Source organism: Taeniopygia guttata, chromosome 26 (assembly GCF_048771995.1).
Source record: "Taeniopygia guttata chromosome 26, bTaeGut7.mat, whole genome shotgun sequence".
In the NCBI taxonomy this organism is placed as follows: domain Eukaryota; kingdom Metazoa; phylum Chordata; class Aves; order Passeriformes; family Estrildidae; genus Taeniopygia; species Taeniopygia guttata.
Genome location: NC_133051.1, coordinates 210,391 through 229,714, shown reverse-complemented (window position 1 = coordinate 229,714; position 19,324 = coordinate 210,391). Strand labels below are relative to the sequence as shown.

The window sequence follows — 19,324 nt, the reverse complement described above, 5'->3', positions numbered from 1 at the left end:
TGCCCATCAGCCAGGGACTGGGTACAGCTGGGAAGCTCCTGCCTGGCCCTTCCCACGTAAACTGCTCCCTGGCTGTTTTGCAAGTACAGGGTGGTGAGCCCTGATCCTCCAGCAGCAGCTAAAGCAGCAGGGATGGGGCCAGGCAAGTCCTCACCCTGCAGCACAAGGCCCGGAGCCCAGGCAGGAGCCTGGAGCAGTGAGAGGCATAAAGGAGAGCCAGAAGAACACCACACAAGCCAAGTTACAATTACTAAAATACCAGTTTGCATTTATTCTCCCGATTAATGCAGTTGGGTTTACTGCTGCCAAGTCCGTGACCGAGGCAGACTGGAAGGCGGCGATACCAGCAGAGCCGGGCGCGCGTCCCGGAGGGGAGGTGCTGGCACGGCTGAGCCCAGCTCTGCCCAGACAGGGCCAGAACTGCCCGGGCCAGTCTGGAACGCTGCTGTGTGCTGCTCCACGGCCACGGAGAGCAGGCACAACACACCGAGGGCCTGGCACACCCCACATGTCAGCTGTGACTGGCACCTCCTGCTTCTGTGGCACCTGCCCAGAGCTGGGGAAAGAGAGTGAGCACTGCAGCAATGCCCATGGGAAAGGCAAAACCAGGGAGCTCAGTACAAAACGGGGTGACACGGGGAGCAACAGCAGCACCCCGCCCGTGGAGAGCAGCAGGCACTGAAGGCACTGGCCCCTCGTGGCCCTGGAATGCCGCAGGGACACCGTGTGAGCGTGGGTGGCAGCTCTGGTGCAAAGGCTCGGGGCAGGCAGTGGCAGCAGAGGTGCTGCTTGGGCTGCCTGCCAGCAGTCCCTCCCCGGGCAGGCGGTGCAGCGGGGCCGCTCACAGCAGCGGGCAGCCTCTGCGCTTCTTGTTCTTGCGGACCTGCAGGCCAGCACGGGTGGCCATCTCGAACACCTCCCGCACCCCCTCCTTCGTCTTGGCTGAGCACTCCAGGTAGCCAAAGGCGTTGATCCTGTTGGCCATGTCCCTCCCCTCCTCTGGCTTCACTGGCTCCTAGGAAGCAGTAAAAACAGGGTTTGGAAACATTGCCAGAACACAGCAGCAGCTGCCCTTGGGGCACCCAGCCCTTCCAGCCAGGATCTGGTACGGGCAGAAGTGGCTGTCCCCACCTGCTTCATCTTGGCCAGCTCCCGCCGCGTGTGCTCATCGTTCCGCAGGTCCTTCTTGTTCCCCACCAGGATGATGGGCACGTTGGGGCAGAAGTGCTTCACCTCTGGTGTCCACTTCTCAGGGATGTTCTCTACAACCAGCACACATGGAATCCTATGAGCTGAGGGGATGCTGCCCCACAGCTTCCTCACAGAATCCAGCCCCAAGCTTTCCCCGCTGGAGCAGGGAGAGCTTCCCCCTCTCCCACCACCTCCGCCCAGCCAACAAGTGGCCAGCACTGCCCTGACGTGCACACAAGGCCGGGGCACGAAGGGAAGGCTCTGGCGTCCTTGAGGGGCAGCACGAGGGCTCCCCAGACCTTCCCAGACAGGGGTTCAGTAGCAGCACCGAGCCCTGGGGGACCCCCCGTCCCTACCGAGGCTATCCGGGCTGTCGATGGAAAAGCACATGAGGATTACATCTGTGTCCGGGTACGAGAGGGGCCGCAGCCTGTCATAGTCCTCCTGTCCTGCCGTGTCCCACAGGGCCAGCTCAACCTGACAGGGGAGAAGGGCACGGTTTAAGCCAGGAGTGATAGACTTATCTTCCTCAGGTATAGCTCTGCTCTTCCTCAAACTCAAGCTCAGGGTGACCCAGAAACGCTGGAGCCATGGGCTCCTCTGTGCTCTGCAGGTGCATCCGAGCACACAGAGCAGTCCCAGCAACTGCACTGGCACTGCCAGCACGGGACATGGAGCGAGGGGACGGGAATGGCCTTACCTGCTTCCCATCCACCTCTATGTCAGCAATGTAGTTCTCAAACACAGTTGGCACGTAGACCTCGGGGAACTGGTCTTTGCTGAACACGATCAGCAGACACGTCTTTCCGCAGGCACCATCTCCCACAATCACCAGCTTCTTCCTGATGGCTGCCATCGCTGCAGGGACACCAGCAGGTGAGCAGGACAGAGCAGCACGGGCAGTTCATGTTCCCGGCCCCCCAAATTCCTGTGCACAGCAGCCTGGGCGATCCCAGACACAAGCACCTGGGCACATCCCACTGTGAGAAGCCACTGACAGGACAGAAGTTCGCCCAACCCTCTGCCAGACCCCTCCAGCTCCCACACACCTCAGCTCAAGGCCACCACAAGAACCGGCCTGGCCGGAGCCATTTACACCTAGCAGTGCTGCTGGGGCTGGGAGAACCATCCCAGCTGTGGTCAGTGCTCGTGGCTGCACACAGGGACCTTATGGGAGCTGAAAAACCACTCTGCCTTCCCCAGACATCCAACCCTCCCTGGTTTTGCTGTGCTACCACCCAGGTCCCCAGAATTTTAGACAGAGTTCCATGCACATGCTGTGTTTATTTTAAATGATAAATTCTTCAGGGCAGAAACTGTGCTTTGGATTTCACCCCAGCATGCTCACCAGACCCCAAATAATCTGATCAGCAGCTGGAACACACCAGCCCAAGCTCTTGGAGGTCTGGGCAAGCAGGACCTGTGTGCCTGACACCCACCACTGCGCTGGCCCCATCCCAGCCTGTCTGAAAAAGGAGCCCTTGCCATTGCCAAAAAGGAACCAAGAGAGCCGACGCTGGCACTGGCAGTGGGAGCAGCTGCCAGTCATCACTCAGCAAACAGAGCTGAAACCCCAGGACAAAGCAGGTGGCTTTCTGCCCCACGGGAAAAGGATGCAGTTCTGCAAGGAAAACTATGCATCCCTCACTTTCAAAAGGGGTTTACAGCTGAGCCTGGGAACCGGCCAGGACAATGCCACAAAATGCCTGGCACAGCATCTGAATGAGGCATGAGAAAATCAGCCACAGTGGGATCACATCCCTCCCCGACCTTGTGACCAAAATCTCTTTTCCATCCCCAGATCCCCAGTCCAAAGAGCCTGTCCTACCCTGTACGTGCCTTCAGCACATCACCAGCCCCCTGTCCCTGCAGAGATCCTGGGAATGACGCACGTTGGCATGTCAGGGTTTAATCCCTGAAAATTCACACTGCTCTGGGGAAAATTACGGGTGACCAAGAAACCTCTCCTGAAGGCAGGGATGTTCCATGCTTTCTCCCTCAGCCCCATCCCTCTCCAAACCCTCTGCCCGGGCAGCAGGGTGGGAAGGAGCCATTGATGCTGGGAGCCTGGGGAAGGGTCACAGGAAATAACCCTGTGGGAAGGACACACACATCAGTGTTGATGCACTGGGCTGCAAGCACTGGGAGTGGATCATGCTGGGATCACTCCAGGATCACTGGGATCACCTTGGGAAGGCCAGAATATCACAAGCCTGGCCTTTAACCAGGGCACTCATACTGAGCCTTAACAAAGGCCAGGAATCTGTCCCTGCCCAGTGATCCTACCCTCACCCTGTGCCAACAGGAAAGGGAGGAAAAGGGTAAAGCAGGAGTCTGGCTGCATCACAATTAGCTGCAAGTGAAGGATTAAGGAATGAGCCTGAATGGCTGACTCGAATTCCAAAGGCAGGCTGCAGACCTGCTTGTCTCATCGATGTGCCTGGCAGGTCACACAAACCCCGGGAACCACCCCAGCTTCACAAATCACACTGCCCAATGGTCTGGGCAAAAGAGGGAGAGTTTTCACCCATCTCCAGAACAGACCCTGCTGTAGCCATAGATCTTTGCAGGCTCCAAGCATTTCGGCTCACAAGCTGAGGCAGGAAGGGTTCATGGCTGCTGAGTGCTCTAGAGCTGTTAATAAAAATAGAAAGCTGGCACTTGTAAGGTGAGAAGAGTGAGAATCAAGGGCTGCATCTGGGAGATGGAATGTTCCTCAGCTGGGATCCTTGGTGTCAGGCACACATCCCAGTGGAGCAGAATGTCTACAGGAAGGTGAGCACATTTGTGCAACACTGAAGGCAGAGAAAAAAAAGAAAAAGGTGCTCCAAAGGGTCCCTTTTAGGAACCAGAGGCACTTTTTAGGGAGGCAAGTGCTGAGCATGGGGGGGAAACAGCTCCTGTCCCTATTCCTCATGCCCTGCTGCTCCTGCCTGCCCAGCTGGACCAGGCAAACCCACAGAATCATTAAGGCTGGAAAAGACCTCCAAGATGTACAAGTCCAAACCCTGCTGCAAGCCATCCTTCTCATCTGACCAAAGGCTCGTCCTCTCTCCAGCAGCATGTCCACAGCACAGAAAATGGAGCGCTCAGGGAGAAAAAAGCCTGTTTACTCAGACACAAAATTTCTCTGCCCACAGCAAAACATGATATGCTGCTTTGTGACTCCCTATCTCCAAGAGGAAAGGCAGTTTGGGCCGTGCCAGTATCTAACCCACACCACAGGCGGATGACAACATCTGCAGCCTAAAGCAGGAGATGCCCAAGGACACAAACAGCCGCTCCCAGAGGGACACCAGGGTCTGTCCATGCCCAGGCTGCAGGCACTGGACTGAAACCAGAACCAAGCAGAGTGGCACTGCTCCTGCCCGAATGCTGCCCCAATGTGAGCACGGTCCCCACGCCCAGAGCTCCTTCCCACGGCCTCCAACGCCCTCCCTGACCCGGGACGGCTCCGGGCCCCAGCAGCTCCCAGCCCGGCGTGATGCCGAGTGGTGACTCAGAGGGCAGAGGCACTGTCCCCACCCAAAATCTCAGCACAATTCATTCCATTACTCAGGAGAGCCATCCAGAAATAGCCCATTACTAATCCAGCGCTGGTGTGCAAAGCGAGCAGGGCAATGAGGCTGGAAGAGCTCTGAGCCTGAGGAGTCGGCTGGGTGCCCCAGTCCGTGCCCTGGACCCAGCAGCTGGCATGGCACCAACACCAGATGCCAGCAGCTCTCTGTTCCAGGAGAGATGAGCTTCTTTGCCAGGGGATGCTCTTTTTGCTCAGCAGGATGGGGCCAGACCCCAGGATGAGGATTCTGATGCAGAGATCTTTGCAATGTTGCCAGATTATGAGCAGATAAAAAGAGTGGAAAACATGAAGACAATTTGATGAAGACAAACAGGACGATTCCAAGTACAAATGCAGAAGAATTAAGTGGGAGCAGCCCTGAGAGGAAATACTTGGGGGTGCTGGTGGATGAGAAGCTCAACATGACAGCAGCATTCACTGGCAGCCCAGGAACACCCCCAGGGCTGATCCCCCAGCGTGGGCAGCAAGGAAGGGGGGAATTCTGCCCCTCTGCCCCACTCAGGTGAGACCCCACCTGCAGAGCTGCCTCCAGCCCTGGGGTCCCTGACACAGAGAGAACAGAGAGCTGCTGGAGCGAGTCCACGGAGTTGGAGCCCCTCTGCTCTGGAGCCAGCCTGGAGAGCTAGGGGTGCTCAGCCTGGAGAAGAGAAGGCTCTTGGGAGACCTCAGACTCCCTTCCGGAAGAAATTATTCCCTGAGAGGATGCTGAGGCCCTGGCACAGGCTGTCCAGAGAAGCTGTGGCTGCCCAATCTTTGGAAGTGCCCAAGGCCAGGTTGGATAAGGCTTGGAGCAGCCTGGGACAGTGGAAGGTGTCCCTGCCGTGGCTTTAAGGTCCCTGACATGAGCTTTAAGGTCCCTTCCAACCCAAACCATTTTGGGATTCTACGATAATCTGAGGACAGCTTCACTACAACTGCCATCAGGCCAAATGATTGAAAGCACACAGTCATCCATAACAGACATGGAAGCTGAGACTTTAAAGTCTGTGAAGTGCCAACCACCCCAAAACACAGCCAGCACTGCCCAGACCACGCTGGCAATCCAAACTGGCAGCTCTTGGGTGTGAGCAGCACTCAAAGGGCCGTGCTGGAAATGCCTCCTGCTCATCCATGGAGAAAACAAAAGGGAGCAGCAGCTGTGTGCCAGCATTTCCCAGTGCCCAACCCCACAGGGCTCCCGTGCCCATCCCTGCACCTGCTGCTGCAGGCAGGCTGGGCACACACAGGGATGGCTGTGGGTTTAATCTGTGCCACCACTGCCAGCACCGGCCAGATCCTGAGCAGGCATCTCCTTCAGCTCACAAAAAAGCTACCACATGACCCCAAATTGCTCTGTTCTACTTTCCAAGCAACTGTTCTAAAGCCATCACCATGAAATCAGCCAGGCTCCAGGGCAGCCCTTGAGTTTCTGGTCTCTCCCAGCTTTGTGCCTCAAACTGTGAAGCTCCTGTTAAGCAGGATACAGGGAATTCCTCTGGCAGCAGGATGTGTCCATCATCCAGTGTCTGCTATGGGGACTCGGGAATAGCAGAGAAAGATGTTAATGCTTTGAAGGACTCCAACCAGGGACAGAACTCTTTCAATGAACCTCCTAGGCCAGACTCGACTTCACAGAGGTAACAGAGGGGTTTTGTTTTAAAGCAGAAATTCCCAAGCACTGCTGACAGCCCCACCCTGGTCAGACCGGTCACGCCAGGGATCACAGCCCTGACCAGAGGCACAGCTCTCAATCTGGGCAGGGCTGGGGGGAAAGAGCTGTGCTGGGAGCAGCCCCTTGGCAGGGACACCCCCAACAGGGATATCCCCAGTGCCATGGAGCAGTTCCACTGCAGAAATTGTTTCAGCAGTTTGGACTCACTGGTACAATGATAAAGTAAGTAAACTTCCAAATTAAAGCCCTACAGGAATGCCCACTGTGGGTAATTTCATTTGCTGAGACACCTAAGCCATGGCCAAGGTAGTACAGGACAAGCGTCTCGGCCACTGCTGCAAACACCAGAGGGACTCTTACTACAGAAACATAGACTTATTAAGGTTGAAAGGCAGAAAAAGTTTCCAAAAAGGGCTGGAAGCAAACAGCGATGCTAAGGGGAAGGGCTCCTGGAGGATCGCAGCTCAAAACCATCCAAGTGGCACTGGCTTTGGCAAAGCAGGATCTGTAATTTCACACTCATCCACCCCCTGGGCTGGACGAGCGGCACCGTTTGTGCAGTGCAGAGCAGCCCTCAGCCCTCAGCCCTGGCCCAGGCCAACAGCCATCACTGCCACCCCGGGCTGACCCCTGCCCACCCACATCCCCCACTGCTCCCAGCCTCCCAGCCCGCCCGCCATCCCGCCTGCCTCTGCTGCCAAAACCACCCAGCTCCAAGGAAAATGTCTGTATTTACCACCGAGAGCTGACTGAAACCTTCCTCAGACCTCCAGACCGGCTATATCCGAACAAGTGATTGTCAAAATAGGAGCTCAACCCAGTGCTCAAGTTTAGACCTTACCCATTTTTTTGGAGACATTCTTTGGGCACAACCAGGCAGGCTGGGCTTAACACACACTCCAGTGGCAAAGGGCAACTGTCCAGACCCAGACCTGGAGCAGAGTGTCCAGGCTGGCTCGTTTTCATTGCTAAATCCCATAAAAAACATCCACAAGCAAAACAAGAGAAAGGAACTTGGAACAGAAGAATTTGAAAGCCTAAATAAAGCTCAAACCGCAAGTGTTTGAGCATTGAGGGAAAAGCTGCCTGCCCTTACCTCCTTTTCCAAAGGACATCATGCCATGTTCTTATTTTACCTCCTGCAGTAGTGACAGCCTTCCCAGCCTCACGGTAGCGCAAGTGTCTCGCTGAAAGCTCCAAATAACACGCCACAATCTCAGCAGATGCCTGTACTTGTGCAACACCTGCCTGCCTCAGCGCCGATCAATGTTTGCTAATACACTTCCTTACTTTTCATGTCAATACGCCTCTCCAGCGCAAACGGCAAGTTGGGAGGTGAGCCTGGTTAAACGCTCCCGATAACCTGTTGGAAGACAGTGACTTGGCTTATTTTCCACTTGTACATTTCCCCGGAGAAGCTGCAGCTGTCAGGAACCTGGATGCAAGTGAAAGTCCACAAAATCTCACGCAGTAGCTACCTGAGTTGAGGAGTTGAGGACATAAACTGAAACTGTTCGGACACCAAAAGCACTTGGCAAAATAGAAACAAAATGCAATTGGTTCCCATGACACACAAGCCAGCCAAACCACCACCTCCAGTCTCCAGGTTCCCCTGGAACACTTTCCCAGGGGTGCTGGCCTGGGGGGCTCAGCCAGGCCCCTGCTCCCAGCCCACCCAACACAGATGGAAGCCAGGGATCACACTCCCGTTCCCCTGGGGCGCTGAGAGGCTGGGGCTGGGTTTAGGGAGGTTGGCGGCCACGGAGAGACTTGGCTGCCAGACTGCTAGCACTGGAAAAGGCCACGCAGTCATGCTTTTGGAATGCTCCCCTGCTCCTAGGACATTACACAATTATTTCCCCTCCCCACAAACCCCCCTAACATAAATGTTTAAGAATGAGCTCAGCAGTAAGGAAAGGGAACTTTTTTCCCTCTTTCTGAAGAAAACACGGAGTGGCCGCTCCATGAGCAAGGCTGTACATGGGGACACTGCTGGAGGGGGGGTTGTGGGGAGGGATGTGGGATGGGGCAGCAGCCCCCAGGCTCTCATCCCAGGTCAGACACTGCCTGGGGGACAACTGCAAGTTGGGATGCACAACTCAAGGCCACCCTCAAGGAATGACAACCTGCAGTAACTGAGGCACAGCTGACCCATCCCTCACCACACCCATGGACCCCCAGCCCACCCTGTCCTGCTGCACCCCACCCAGCAGCCCTGCTGGCCACCCACCCTGTGCCCCATTGCCCCACCCCTGCACTGACCCCACAGCCCAGTAACCCCACCTTTGAGCCCACACCTTACCAGAGTCAGTGACCCCACATCCCACTGGTAACCCCAGATCTCAATCCCTCCAAACCCTACGAGTAAACCCCGATCCCAGTTCCCCCAAGTCCCACCAGTATCCACAAAGCCCAGTTTCTCCAGACTCCACCAGTAACTTAGACCCCATCACAACCAGTAATCCAGCCCCGCAGCTCTGGCCCCACTCCCTCCCAGCGCCCCCTCCCCAGCAGTGTCCCCCCTCCCCAGCTGCCCCCGAGCCCCGGCAGTGCCCCCGCCGCGCTCGGTTCCCAGACCCGCACCTCCGTCCGCCGCTGCCCGTCCCGCTCCGCTCCGCTCCGTCCCGGCCCCGCCGCGCGGCTCCGGGCACCGCCCCGGCCGAGGGCGGAGCGGCCGTGCGGGGCTGAGCCGAGCCGAGCGGGGCTGTGCCGAGCCGTGCGGGGCTGTGCCGAGCTGAGCCGAGCCGTTTCCAGCGCTGCGCCCGCCCCGCTCCGGGACACCCCGAGCCCCCCGCGTTTCCCCGCGGGGCCCGTGGGCGTTTTCCCGGTTCAGGTTCCCGAGGCCGAGTGGGGAGGGGGCGAGCCCAGCTGCCGGGAGGGGCTGAGCTGCTGCCCCGTGCCAGGTGAGGGCAGCAGCCGAGGCCACTTCCCGCTGTGACACACAGACACAGAGGTGCTGAGCGCCGTGCCTGTCCCCAGGGTCCCCTCCACGGGCCGCTGGCACAGCGGGGCTGTGCCCTGCCGTACCTCGCTGCATCGCGGTGACCCCAGTGCCACTGGTGGGCTCCCCGTGCCCACCGCTGGCTCTCCCCCCAGGACATCCAGCTGCAGGGCAGAGTTCCCGTCCTTCAGCCAGGGAAAGGCAGCCCCAGGAGCCTGGCCCAGACCCAGGCTCATAAACCGCTGCTATTTTAAGGACTTGCAGACTATTTTTCTTTATTTATCAAGCCCCAGGCCAGGAGTTGGTTCCAAAGGAAATGTTTCCTTAGTAAAAAAGGGAACCACAGAGGAAGCTTTAAATGCAGCAGCCACTGCCTCGTTGTCTTATCCAACAGCCGGGCAGTGACCTGGAAAAGCAGAGCCAGTTCTCAGCCACCAGCGTGAAAAGGAATGTGCCAGGGGAGCGGGGCTGTGCAAACAAGTGTGAAGAGAGCATCAGGAGTATTAGGGGTGCCAGGTGGCCGTCAGAGGGATGTGGGGATGTTTCCAGCAGGCAGCCCACCCTCGAGGCAGAAGCAGCTGCTGCTTGAGTGGCTGAACTCCCGGAGAGGGACAGTCACATTCCTCAGAGGCACAGCCTGCCCCACTCCCTCCCCCGCAGACAGGAAAACCACGAGCCTTTCCTCCCTTCCATCCCGGGTGTGATGCCCTGCTTCCACCATGCTGGCCATTGCTGCTGCCTCCCAGCCACACCCAGGGGTCCAAACCCCTGGCAGCACACCAGCAGCTCCACTGCCCACGGGCGCTGCAGGGGTGCTGCGTGGGCTCTGACCAGTGCCAAGGGCACATGGACAGCAGCACACATGGCTCTGCGCAGCCCTGTTTGCCTGCCTACTTCAATTAATCAGAGCTAATTGGCTTTTTGGTAAGTCTTCTTTGCAGGAGCTCTGCAAAGAAAGACTTTGAAGTAGGGCTGTGAGTGGCAAAATCTTTATTTAAACACACAGTGCTACACAAGGACAGGCTCCCGGCCCCAGCACCACTCCCTTCAGCAGGGATGCCAACAGGTTCAAATATCCTCCATAACTTTCACTTTCCATTGTGTGCACCCAGTTTATTTACATCTCACTGGTTACAGGACACAAACAACATTCACTAGAGGTGACACTTGACAAAAGCTGGCTGCAGCCAGTGATAGGACACAAACTACTGGTGCCACAGAGCCCTTCCCAGACAAGGAACCATGGCCCAGCTCTCCTCATCCCCACACTGCCAGGATGGGGCAATCCCTCACAGTTTAGGACTCTGCAGAGGTCTGGGAAATGGATGCTCCAGGTTAGAGATGTGTGTGATACAAAAATCCAGTGCAGAGATCAACTGCTCAGCTCCCCTCTGCACCAGTTCTGAGATCACTGAGGAAAACACAGGAGCTGTCTTTCCCTGCCTTGGTCACACCAAGCTGCTTTTACTGTGGGCTCCCAACCCTGGGCTAAGCTGATCCAGTGCAGTTAAGCTGTTAAGCTCACCTGAATAGGGCTGCTCTGTGTGAGGCTGCTAACTCAGAACCACTCCAAAATATAGACATACATTCGTAGACTCTCCACACCAAGAAAGGATTTAGATATTTTCCAGCTCAGCTCTCCAGTTAACAAAGAACTGGCTCCAGAAGCACTGCAGCGATCCAAGACATGAGAAGATGGGGGTAGAACCTGTGGCACAACCAGTGCTGGTGCAATTGCTTATCCCTCCTCAGGGGTCTGGTGCATGGCAGAGCTTGGTCACTGCTCCAATCTCCAAGACTGGAGACTGAGCCAAAGTCCATGGCAGAATGAAGGTGTGAGGGGCTGAAAATTTGGAGCACAAGGCTGGGATGGCCATTGTGGGGCCACAACTGGACTTGTGCCAGCCGCATTGCCCAGCTGCCTGTGACTTTACTCCCAGTCACATCCCATCTGAGCCTCAGCTCCCACCTCCAGCAGCAGCTTCAGTCTCACTGGCCAGAGCATCACAGGGCAGGAGATGGGTGGTGACTGCAGCAGGTATGAGCGCACAGCAGCCCTGTGGCTGTCACACAGGGCTGCAGTCAGCATAGGCATGGCAAGAAGCAAAGGACATGAAGAGCCAAGGAGCCTTCAGGCATTTCACAGCATTGAGAAAGTAGCAGCATAAAACCATCCCTCAGCCGCAGTGCTCACATTCTGTCCAAGGCCTCTCCATCTCCACCTGGGACTGGGATACAAGCAGGCGGAGGGGGATGCTCTGGACAGGAGCACAGACTGAGGCTCCAGGTTTCTTACTCTCCTTACAGTTGTCCCAAAAAACAAGTGCTTAGAGGAGCTGTGGCCCTGAGGCAGCCTCAGTGTCCCACTCCAGTGTCTCCATCCAGGCAAGGAGAGCCCCACTGCCCCAGGCTCATTCAGCATCATGTGTAGTTGCCGGGGCCGCCCAGGGGGATCACAAAAACAGAGATGTCGTCACCAGAGCCCAGCTTGTCATTGGCAAGCCGCCAGCCACGCTCCTTCAGCACCCCCCGAGACCGCACCACCAGCTCCTGGGCCACCATGGTGTACCTGGAGGCACAGCAGAGCACGGCTCAGCAGTGACTCCGCACCCCCTGAGGCAGCATCCTGGCAAGCAGGAAGAAGCTAGAGCAGCTAGAGCTGCAGGAAAGGGTCCCTTGGAGAGATCCAGGCACAGATGTGCACATCCAGGGGAGCAATGCACTCTGTGGAGCCCAGAGGGCTGCATGGCCACAACCCTGCTCTGAGGAGCCAGGCCAAGGGGAGGTGGTGGGGCACACGACACGCCTGTCCCCCTGCCCACCTGCAGCTCACCTGCATGGGTCATTGGGCTCATAGCTCGTCAGCACCTCCATCACCACAGCAGCCACCTCCTCGTCATTGGTGACATCCCAGAGCCCGTCAGTGCCCAGCACCAGAACATCGTCAGGGCAGTGCTCATACTGCGTGAGGTCATAAACCCTCACCTGGGAGGCAACAGGGCAAGAGGCAAAGGTGAGAGGCAGAGGAGGCTCCTGCTGCCCTGGGCATATCATGGATCTGGTCCTGCCGAGTGGCTCTGACCACTGCAGGGACCCCTGGTTGTGAAGCGGCTGGCAGCCAGCCTTACCTCTGGGAAGCAGGACAGAAAAGGCTTGATGTGGATGTTGGAGCTGAACACCTTGAGGTCGTGGTCTCCCAGGCCTCTTGTGACCCCAATTGTGGCCATCATCCGAGCCTGGAGAATGGTGGAATCAAAAGAGGACTTTAAGCAGCTTTATCTCCAGTTCTATTCCCAGCTGAGAACTGGTGATGACAGCACTACCAAAAATGGGCTGAAATCCCCCAAAACAGTGAGAGCAGGCAGGAAACAACCCCTGCCAAGCTTCTGCCACAGCACTTTACCTTTTTGCCTTCCCCAAAGATAAGTGGAAACTTCAGGTCATCCTCTTCTATCTTTTTGTAAGCCCTGGTTAAAATAAGCCAGAGACAAGGTGTCAGCAGGTGAAGCTTCCAGCACCTCTGCTGACCACTTAGGGCCGGGGTACCCAGTGTGCCAGAGCCCCCTGCCCCGTGGCATGGGATGCCAGAGATGAGCAGCCACCCCAGAAGGACCCCAGCGCTGCCAGCAGGTTTTGGGTTACCAGCCATTCATGTTCTGGTCCCTGTAGAGCATCTTCTTGCCCAGCTCCTTGGGCTGGATCCTGCGGGGGAATTCCAGGTGGGTGAACTCCTTCCCCAGCAGCTCGGGCCTCAGCAATGCCTGCAGGAAGGAGTGTTGGCTCAGCCACAGGGCTGGGAGAGCAGGATCTGTGGAGCCAGCCCTGCCCAGATCAGGATCCACCGTCCACCGGGACTTCGGCGTCAGCATTCCGTGGTGGGATAACCTCAGCTGCTCTGGAGCCACTTGAATAGGTGCTGGTAAAGCAGCTTCAAACCAGCCACCTGTGCTAAGCCAGAGGGGAAACTGGAGCTGAGGACAGCCATGCCAGCACTCAGCAAGAAGGTGAAGCTTTTGCATAGAGAATTTTGGGAAATAAAGATCTCCAAAGGGATCAATCAAACCCCAAAAAATCCAAGAGAAGCTGGAATTTACTCAGGAGTCATAGCTGCAAACCTCCCAGGATCCCAGGCTCAGTGTAGGGCATGGCACTCACCCAAGGAAAAGAGTGATGGGTCTTTTCTGAAGCTGTGTCCCAGCTGTGACCATGACAAGGGACAAGCAGCAGCACAGAGCCCTACCCAGGGCAGCCCCAAGCCCTCATGGAAGACAGTGTGGAGGGGACTGGGAACAGGGAGTGTTGGAAAATGCTGTCAGGGAAAGAAAAGCAGGAAGAGAAGAGGAGATCCCTTGGGAAGATGGGATGGCAGGGGGTTGGGCAGAGGCATAGAGACCCCCAGTCCACTCTGGGGGAGCCCTGACCTCAGCCTCAGCATCATGTGGCAGAGCAGCATGTGCCTGTGCCCTGCCCCTTGCAGCCAGCTGAGGAGGATTCTGATCACAGCAGTTTCCTCCTCTGGGTCATTCAAAAATAGATTCAAGAAAAAACACCTCAGTGTTTTTCCAAGTACATTGCAAGCCAGGAAATTTCATACAGCAAGACCTTCTCCAACACAAACTCCTCCTTGCCTGTGCTGCCCTCAGAGAGGTCTTTATAACCTTAAAGAGTCTCTCTGGGTGGCACCAGGGGGTTCATCGTGGAGAGGGACAGGGAGCTGCCAGGGCGAAAGACAGAAACATTGGCACTCATCAGCTGCGACTCTCCGGGGAGCAGCCAGGGAAGAAAGTAGGGTTGGCAGGAGCACTGCAGCTCCTCTGACACTGAAAGGGAGCACAGTGGATGGAGGGAGCCAAGCTGCACTCCCCCAGCTCACAGCAGCCCAGGACAAGATGGACCTAAGTGGCTCCATGCAAACGTACCAACCCAGCCCATGCCAAAAGCCTGGGCTCTCCATGTCACAGCTCTGCCAGGCTCACCATCACAGACCCTCACACTGAGCCGCAGCAAACCGGGCCTCTGCCAGCCACAAGACACCCCCGTGCCAGCTCCCTGCATCCCAGTGCCTCTTCCCATCCCAGGAAGCAGTCTGGGATGTACAAGTGCCAACAGCAGGTCCCAGCCGTGGGGCTGCCCTCGGGTCCAGAACCCCACCATGGCAGCAGTCCAGCAGGCAGCACAGGGGACTGGGAAGAGGCCAGGAGGTGTTTCAGCAGGAATGAGGTTAGAAGAAAGGTCTTTCTTACTAAAAACTGCAGTCTCTGCCTCTCTGTCTCTGGAGTAAACTCCCTGGACATTGGAATGATTTCCCCATTACGGATGATAATGGCCCTGCAATGAAACATGGAAGGATGAGATTAGAGAGAAGGAGACTTGGCAGAGGAGCTGAGCCTGGCTCTCCAGGGCTGATTCCCAGGAGTGGTGCATCCCCTTCCCTCTGCTGCCCACCCTTTTCCCAGCCTGAGGTGGGGGCTGCTTCCTGGATTCACTGCTCCCCCTGCGCAGGGCATGGCATCTCTCCCTCCTGTGCAGGAGAGGGGCAGGAAGGAAGGGGAAATGGGAGAGAAGCATGGGGCAGAGGGGAATGAAGCAGACCAAATCAAAGGACAGAATATGGTTAGAAAAAGAGTAGCAAAAAGGCTCCCTTTAGGGGGGACCTGCACACAGCAGGGGCAGAAACTGCCTGCAGCAGAATTACATGTGCCCATCCCACACCAGCACTGTGACTTGCTACTCGGTCTGCTCTTACAGTTTAATGTCTCAAGAAAACAGAAAGGTCTGATTATGAGATGTTTCTGGATGTCATGGTAGGCCCAAGGATCTCCAGCACTGGCAGCTGTGAGTCTCCTCCAACGATGTAAGGCCAGGCTGTTACTCAGAGGCACAGTTCCAGCCTCAGGACTCTGTGGACTCTGTGCATGCTGACATCCTGCCTGGCTGCTGCTGCCATGGAGGGGGACCTGCACCCAAAACAAGGGCTCTCCTTCTCTGTCCCAGAGCTGGGAGCACATCCAGCCTCAGACAACTGACCAGAGCCGATATTTGCTGGTCTGACATTGCTGAGGACAAGGTAACCTGCAGTAAATACCCAGAGCAACTGTAGCTGCCCCATTCTTGGAAATGTTCAAGGCTGGGTCAGGCAGGGCTTGGGACAACCTGGGCTAGTGGAAGGTGTCTGCAAATGACAGAGGGTGGAACAAGATGAACTTTAATGTCCTTTCCTACCCAAACCATTCTTTGATCCTATGATAAATACAGGGCAGTTCAAAGCAGCTTCACCTGCAGGGTCACCTTTAATGGAAGGTGGACCTGCCCTTCTGCCATTGCTTGGGGGTGTGGGCACAGGTACAGTAATGTAACACAGGGGTAGTTACATTAGCCCACCCCTGGAAATATCTACAGCAATTACAGTTCTTGAGCTCCAAGCTCCCACTGCACGTAGATTCATGTCCTTCTCCTGAAACAGGTCTCTGGTGTGAAGTGTACTCTAAAATTACTTTTTGCACATTTTTGAAAGCTTTGCTGAGTGCAACTTTCACTCTCCAGCCTGCAGCCCAGGCCCATGCCAGCAGCAGGGGCCAGGGTATCCAGAGCCATCTGGGTAGCAGAGAGGATGTTGTTAGGAAAGAAGGGAGCACATCCCAGATTTTGGGATGCAGTTCTACAGCCCTGTCTGCATACCTGGCAAACACAGAGATCACAGCAGAGTACATTGTCCCCAAGGCATGGAGCAGGCAGGGGGTGACTCTGCCCAGCTCTGCCACCTTCACCCTCCCCTAGACAGGGCTGGAGCTGGGCGTTCCTCACCAGCCATACCTCTGGCACCACCACTCGACTGGGGTGTCCCCAGTCACTGAGCAAAAGCTGAGGGCTGCCCTGTGGGGCTGTACCTGCTGTCACCAGCGTTGGCCACGTAGAACTTGCCCATGAGGTAGATGGCAGCCAGGGCGCAGCACCCCCCGGCCAGGTGCTGGGATGCTCGCTCCCGCTCGATCTGGTCGTCCTGGGGAGACAGAGAGGCTGCAGGGTAGGTGGGCCACCCCAAATAGCACCTGGCTGCTCCAGCAGCACCTCAGCTCCAGGTGGGAAGAGGAGACCAGCCAGGGTACCTTTCCCCACACAGCCACAGAGTAGCTGTAGGGCTTGAGGGGCCAGGGGTCCTGTGGGGCAGCCAGGGATGTGGCTTCAGTGGGGCAGGAAAGAGCAAGACAGGGGGGGAGCAGGTGGGCCTCCTGGAACAGCACGCAGGCCTGGAGCCCAAAGCTCTGCGTTCTGAAAGCTCAAAATGCAGAGCATCACAGAGCCCTCTCTGAGATCATCATGCTTGGACCCCTCCCTGTGGTCCCCTCCCTGCTCAGAGCTGCCTTTTATGAGTGGGGTCAAGCTGATAGGGACACAGACAGCAAAGAGCTGCTCTCAGGGGATGCCCTAGATGATCTCACAGGCAGAGAATCCTCACCATGTGCTTAAAGGCATTCTCAATGGCACCAATCACCAGGCTCTCGTGGGACACAGCTTTCTCCAGGTGAAACCGTGGCACAGCATCGTTCAGGACCTCCCCGCGGTCCTCTGCGTAGGACATCTGGTTTGGATCTGCAGAACCAGTCTGTGCCTCGCGTGGGAGGCAGACAGGAGGCGGGGAGGGGTCCTGCAATATCTCCACGAGGTCCCGGAGCTGCTCACAGATGTGCAGGTGGAGCCTCTCAGATGCCATGACAGCAGCCCCGCTGCCTGCATGGCCATCAAACAAGGCCCAGTAGTGGAAATAAAAACCTTTCCTGCCCTGCAGGGAGAAGAGGGAAGGTTAAATGAGCCTGCAAGGAAGCAGATGGCATGGGGAATTCAGAGCAGCTGGGCTACCAGCTGAGGACAGCGACACGAGTCTCACAGGTCTCAGTGCAGGCAGCAGCAATGTGGGCAGCTGACCAAAGGTGTCTGGACATAGCTGATCCCTGGCTGGAGCCCAGCCCTGTGTCAGACACCTCGTGCCTCCAGCAGCCTCCGAAGGGGAGGCACAGCAGCCTCCTCTGCAGCCCAGCAGGGCACGTGGGCCATTGGTGTCCCTGGGCCAGCCCTGGTGTAGCCACATGGAGATGTAGGATGGCAGGAGCAGGAGAGAGAAGCACCATGAACCGAGGGAATCCCCAGTGTGCACACATTGCCATGTGTCCCATCTCATGCCCTGCTGCTGGCCATCTTCCCTGTCATGTCCCTACTTGTGGACCACCACGGCTCTCACCCCATCCAGCTCCTCGCTGCCTTCCCTGGATGACAGCCAACCCCTTGGGCTGGGCCTCTGCTCCACAAACACCACCTCACAGCATGCCTGGTCCTCATTGTGCTGGCTCTTCCCTGCATTTATCACCCTGCCAGGAGGAGAAAAGGTGTCAAGGCCCTTTCTTTCACATCATGCTCCAGCAAATGCCATCCCACCGCATCTCTCCCCTTCCACCCCCACCCCTCCACTCATACCCCCGTGTACCCAGAGATGCCAGGGATGGTCTGCACAGGTGCTCCTATCCTGTCCCAGGTGTCCCAGACCAGTTTTGTGGGTTGATCTGGGGCCAGGAACAGCATTGAGTCCCACCCACAGCTGGGTCCAGAGGGGAACAGCTGTCCACACACCTACCAGGAGAGGTGACCAGAAATAAACTGAGTTTGCTGAAGGTCCCTAGCACTGCTCCAGGCAGAATAATCGCCTCAAAACCTGTATCAGCCTCAGATATCCACCTCTGGGACACACAGAGAGAACCACATCTCACCCATGTCCCATCACCTCTTCGGGGGAGCAGAGGGCTCAGGGAAGGAGGGGAGAAGGTGATGATGATGAAACCGGCAGAACTTTTGCAAAAAGATTCACACTGACTTTTCCCAGCCTGTGCTGACAACGGCAGATTTCAGGTCTAGATTGCAGAACCTGCTCACAGGACGAAGCTGTAAACACAGCAGGGTGATTTTTCTTTGGGCAGACTTCCGAAGTTGTTTGCAGAAAGAACTCTTGGGATACCAAAAAGGGGATTTTTTTTTTTTTTCATTCTGGGTACTCCTACCCCACTATCTCCAAGGGGAAATCAACATCTCATAAAGCTCTCTAGGATATCGGGAAGATCAGCCTGTGGAAAGGATGCGGGAGTGGGCTGACAGCAAATAGCAGCAAAAGCCTTCAAAGACTGACCTTCCCACCCGCTTTCAGCTAGGGCTGAAACTCGCAGCTAGTGAAAGAAGACGACAATCAGGTCCTTGAAGGAGAAGTCTCAAGTAGTCTCACTCCCAAGAAATCCCCAGCTCCCTGCTCCCCAAGCGTCCTGCTAAAGGCGCCGCAGCTCCCTCGCCCTCGGTACCCCTCGGTGACAGCGGGGGTTGTGCAGAAAGCGCAGAACAAAGCGGACAGAAGAGCCTAAAGCCCGCGGGGTCGGTAAGAGCACAGCCCCTCGCTGGTGCTCTCCCATCAGGGGCACCCACAGCGCCCGCTCCTCGCTGCTGCTGCTGCTGGAAAAGGGACAGACGCAGCTCACCGCCCGCCGCGACCCACTTTCGTGCCCAAGGCTGCAGTGCCGAGCGGTGCCTCCTGCCCTCCCCAGGCTGCAAACCGCGCCCCGCTCACTCTGCGTATCCCGAGCTCCAGGGCAGGCGGCGGCGGCCGTCGCGGGGGCTCTGCACCGCCCGCCCCGCGTGGTCGTCGGCGCGGCGCAGCTCCTCGGGAGTCAGCTGCAGGAACGCCGGCCGGCAGAACGCGGCTGGCGGCGGCGACCCCCGACCGGCCCCGGCCCCGGCCCCGGCCCCGGCGCCCCGGACTTCTGCGGGGGGCTGCGCGCCCAGCCCCGCCGCCAGCTGCGCCACGGCAGCGCGCACCCGCAGCAGCATCCCGAGCCCGGCCGAGCGGAGCCGAGCCGAGCGGGGCCGAGCCGAGCCGAGCCGAGCCGAGCCGAGCCGAGCCGAGCCGAACCGAGCCCAGCCCGCCGCC

At 57.3% G+C, this 19,324-nt stretch overlaps 2 protein-coding genes across 6 annotated transcripts; both read right to left on the bottom strand.

The window, feature by feature from the left end:
* Nucleotides 1-241: 241 nt before the first annotated feature.
* Nucleotides 242-12,323, bottom strand: RHOC (ras homolog family member C). 3 transcript variants are annotated; one of them, XM_030292019.3, is made up of 6 exons: nt 9,006-9,065; nt 7,713-7,785; nt 1,892-2,049; nt 1,548-1,668; nt 1,132-1,262; nt 242-1,015 (listed from the first exon to the last, which is right to left on the bottom strand). In XM_030292019.3, exons 2-6 carry the CDS (start codon nt 7,717-7,719, stop codon nt 842-844), a joined length of 591 nt encoding a protein of 196 aa, XP_030147879.1. In that variant the 5' UTR covers nt 7,720-7,785; nt 9,006-9,065; the 3' UTR covers nt 242-841. The 3 variants fall into 3 exon arrangements, with proteins under 3 accessions (XP_030147879.1, XP_030147877.1, XP_002191351.3); XM_030292017.3 differs by lacking the exons at nt 7,713-7,785; nt 9,006-9,065 and adding an exon at nt 12,197-12,323; XM_002191315.6 differs by lacking the exons at nt 7,713-7,785; nt 9,006-9,065 and adding an exon at nt 7,519-7,659.
* PPM1J (protein phosphatase, Mg2+/Mn2+ dependent 1J) lies at nt 7,676-19,231 on the bottom strand. Of its 3 annotated transcripts, none has more exons than XM_030292014.4 (10): nt 18,965-19,231; nt 17,600-17,726; nt 16,820-17,143; nt 16,251-16,363; nt 14,607-14,691; nt 13,006-13,124; nt 12,767-12,830; nt 12,492-12,599; nt 12,197-12,348; nt 7,676-7,785 (listed from the first exon to the last, which is right to left on the bottom strand). In XM_030292014.4, exons 1-10 carry the CDS (start codon nt 19,222-19,224, stop codon nt 7,716-7,718), a joined length of 1,422 nt encoding a protein of 473 aa, XP_030147874.2. In that variant the 5' UTR covers nt 19,225-19,231; the 3' UTR covers nt 7,676-7,715. The 3 variants fall into 3 exon arrangements, with proteins under 3 accessions (XP_030147874.2, XP_072774992.1, XP_030147873.2); XM_072918891.1 differs by lacking the exon at nt 7,676-7,785 and adding an exon at nt 9,622-9,769; XM_030292013.3 differs by lacking the exon at nt 7,676-7,785 and adding an exon at nt 10,337-11,932.
* Between the last annotated feature and the right edge of the window lie 93 nt (nt 19,232-19,324).

Excerpts from the sequence above, each read along its gene's own strand:
- RHOC (XM_030292017.3), bottom strand. The coding sequence starts at position 12,218 with ATGAGCCCAATGACCCATGCAG. Across the intron at positions 2,050-12,196 it reads GAGCCCAATGACCCATGCAG|CGATGGCAGCCATCAGGAAG; the intron begins GTGAGCTGCAGG and ends GTGTCCCTGCAG. Across the intron at positions 1,016-1,131 it reads AGCTGGCCAAGATGAAGCAG|GAGCCAGTGAAGCCAGAGGA; the intron begins GTGGGGACAGCC and ends ACTGCTTCCTAG.
- PPM1J (XM_030292013.3), bottom strand. The coding sequence starts at position 19,224 with ATGCTGCTGCGGGTGCGCGCTGCCGTGGCGCAGCTGGCGGCGGGGCTG. Across the intron at positions 14,692-16,250 it reads GCCAACGCTGGTGACAGCAG|GGCCATTATCATCCGTAATG; the intron begins GTACAGCCCCAC and ends GTTTCATTGCAG. Across the intron at positions 12,831-13,005 it reads GACCAGAACATGAATGGCTG|GGCTTACAAAAAGATAGAAG; the intron begins GTAACCCAAAAC and ends TATTTTAACCAG.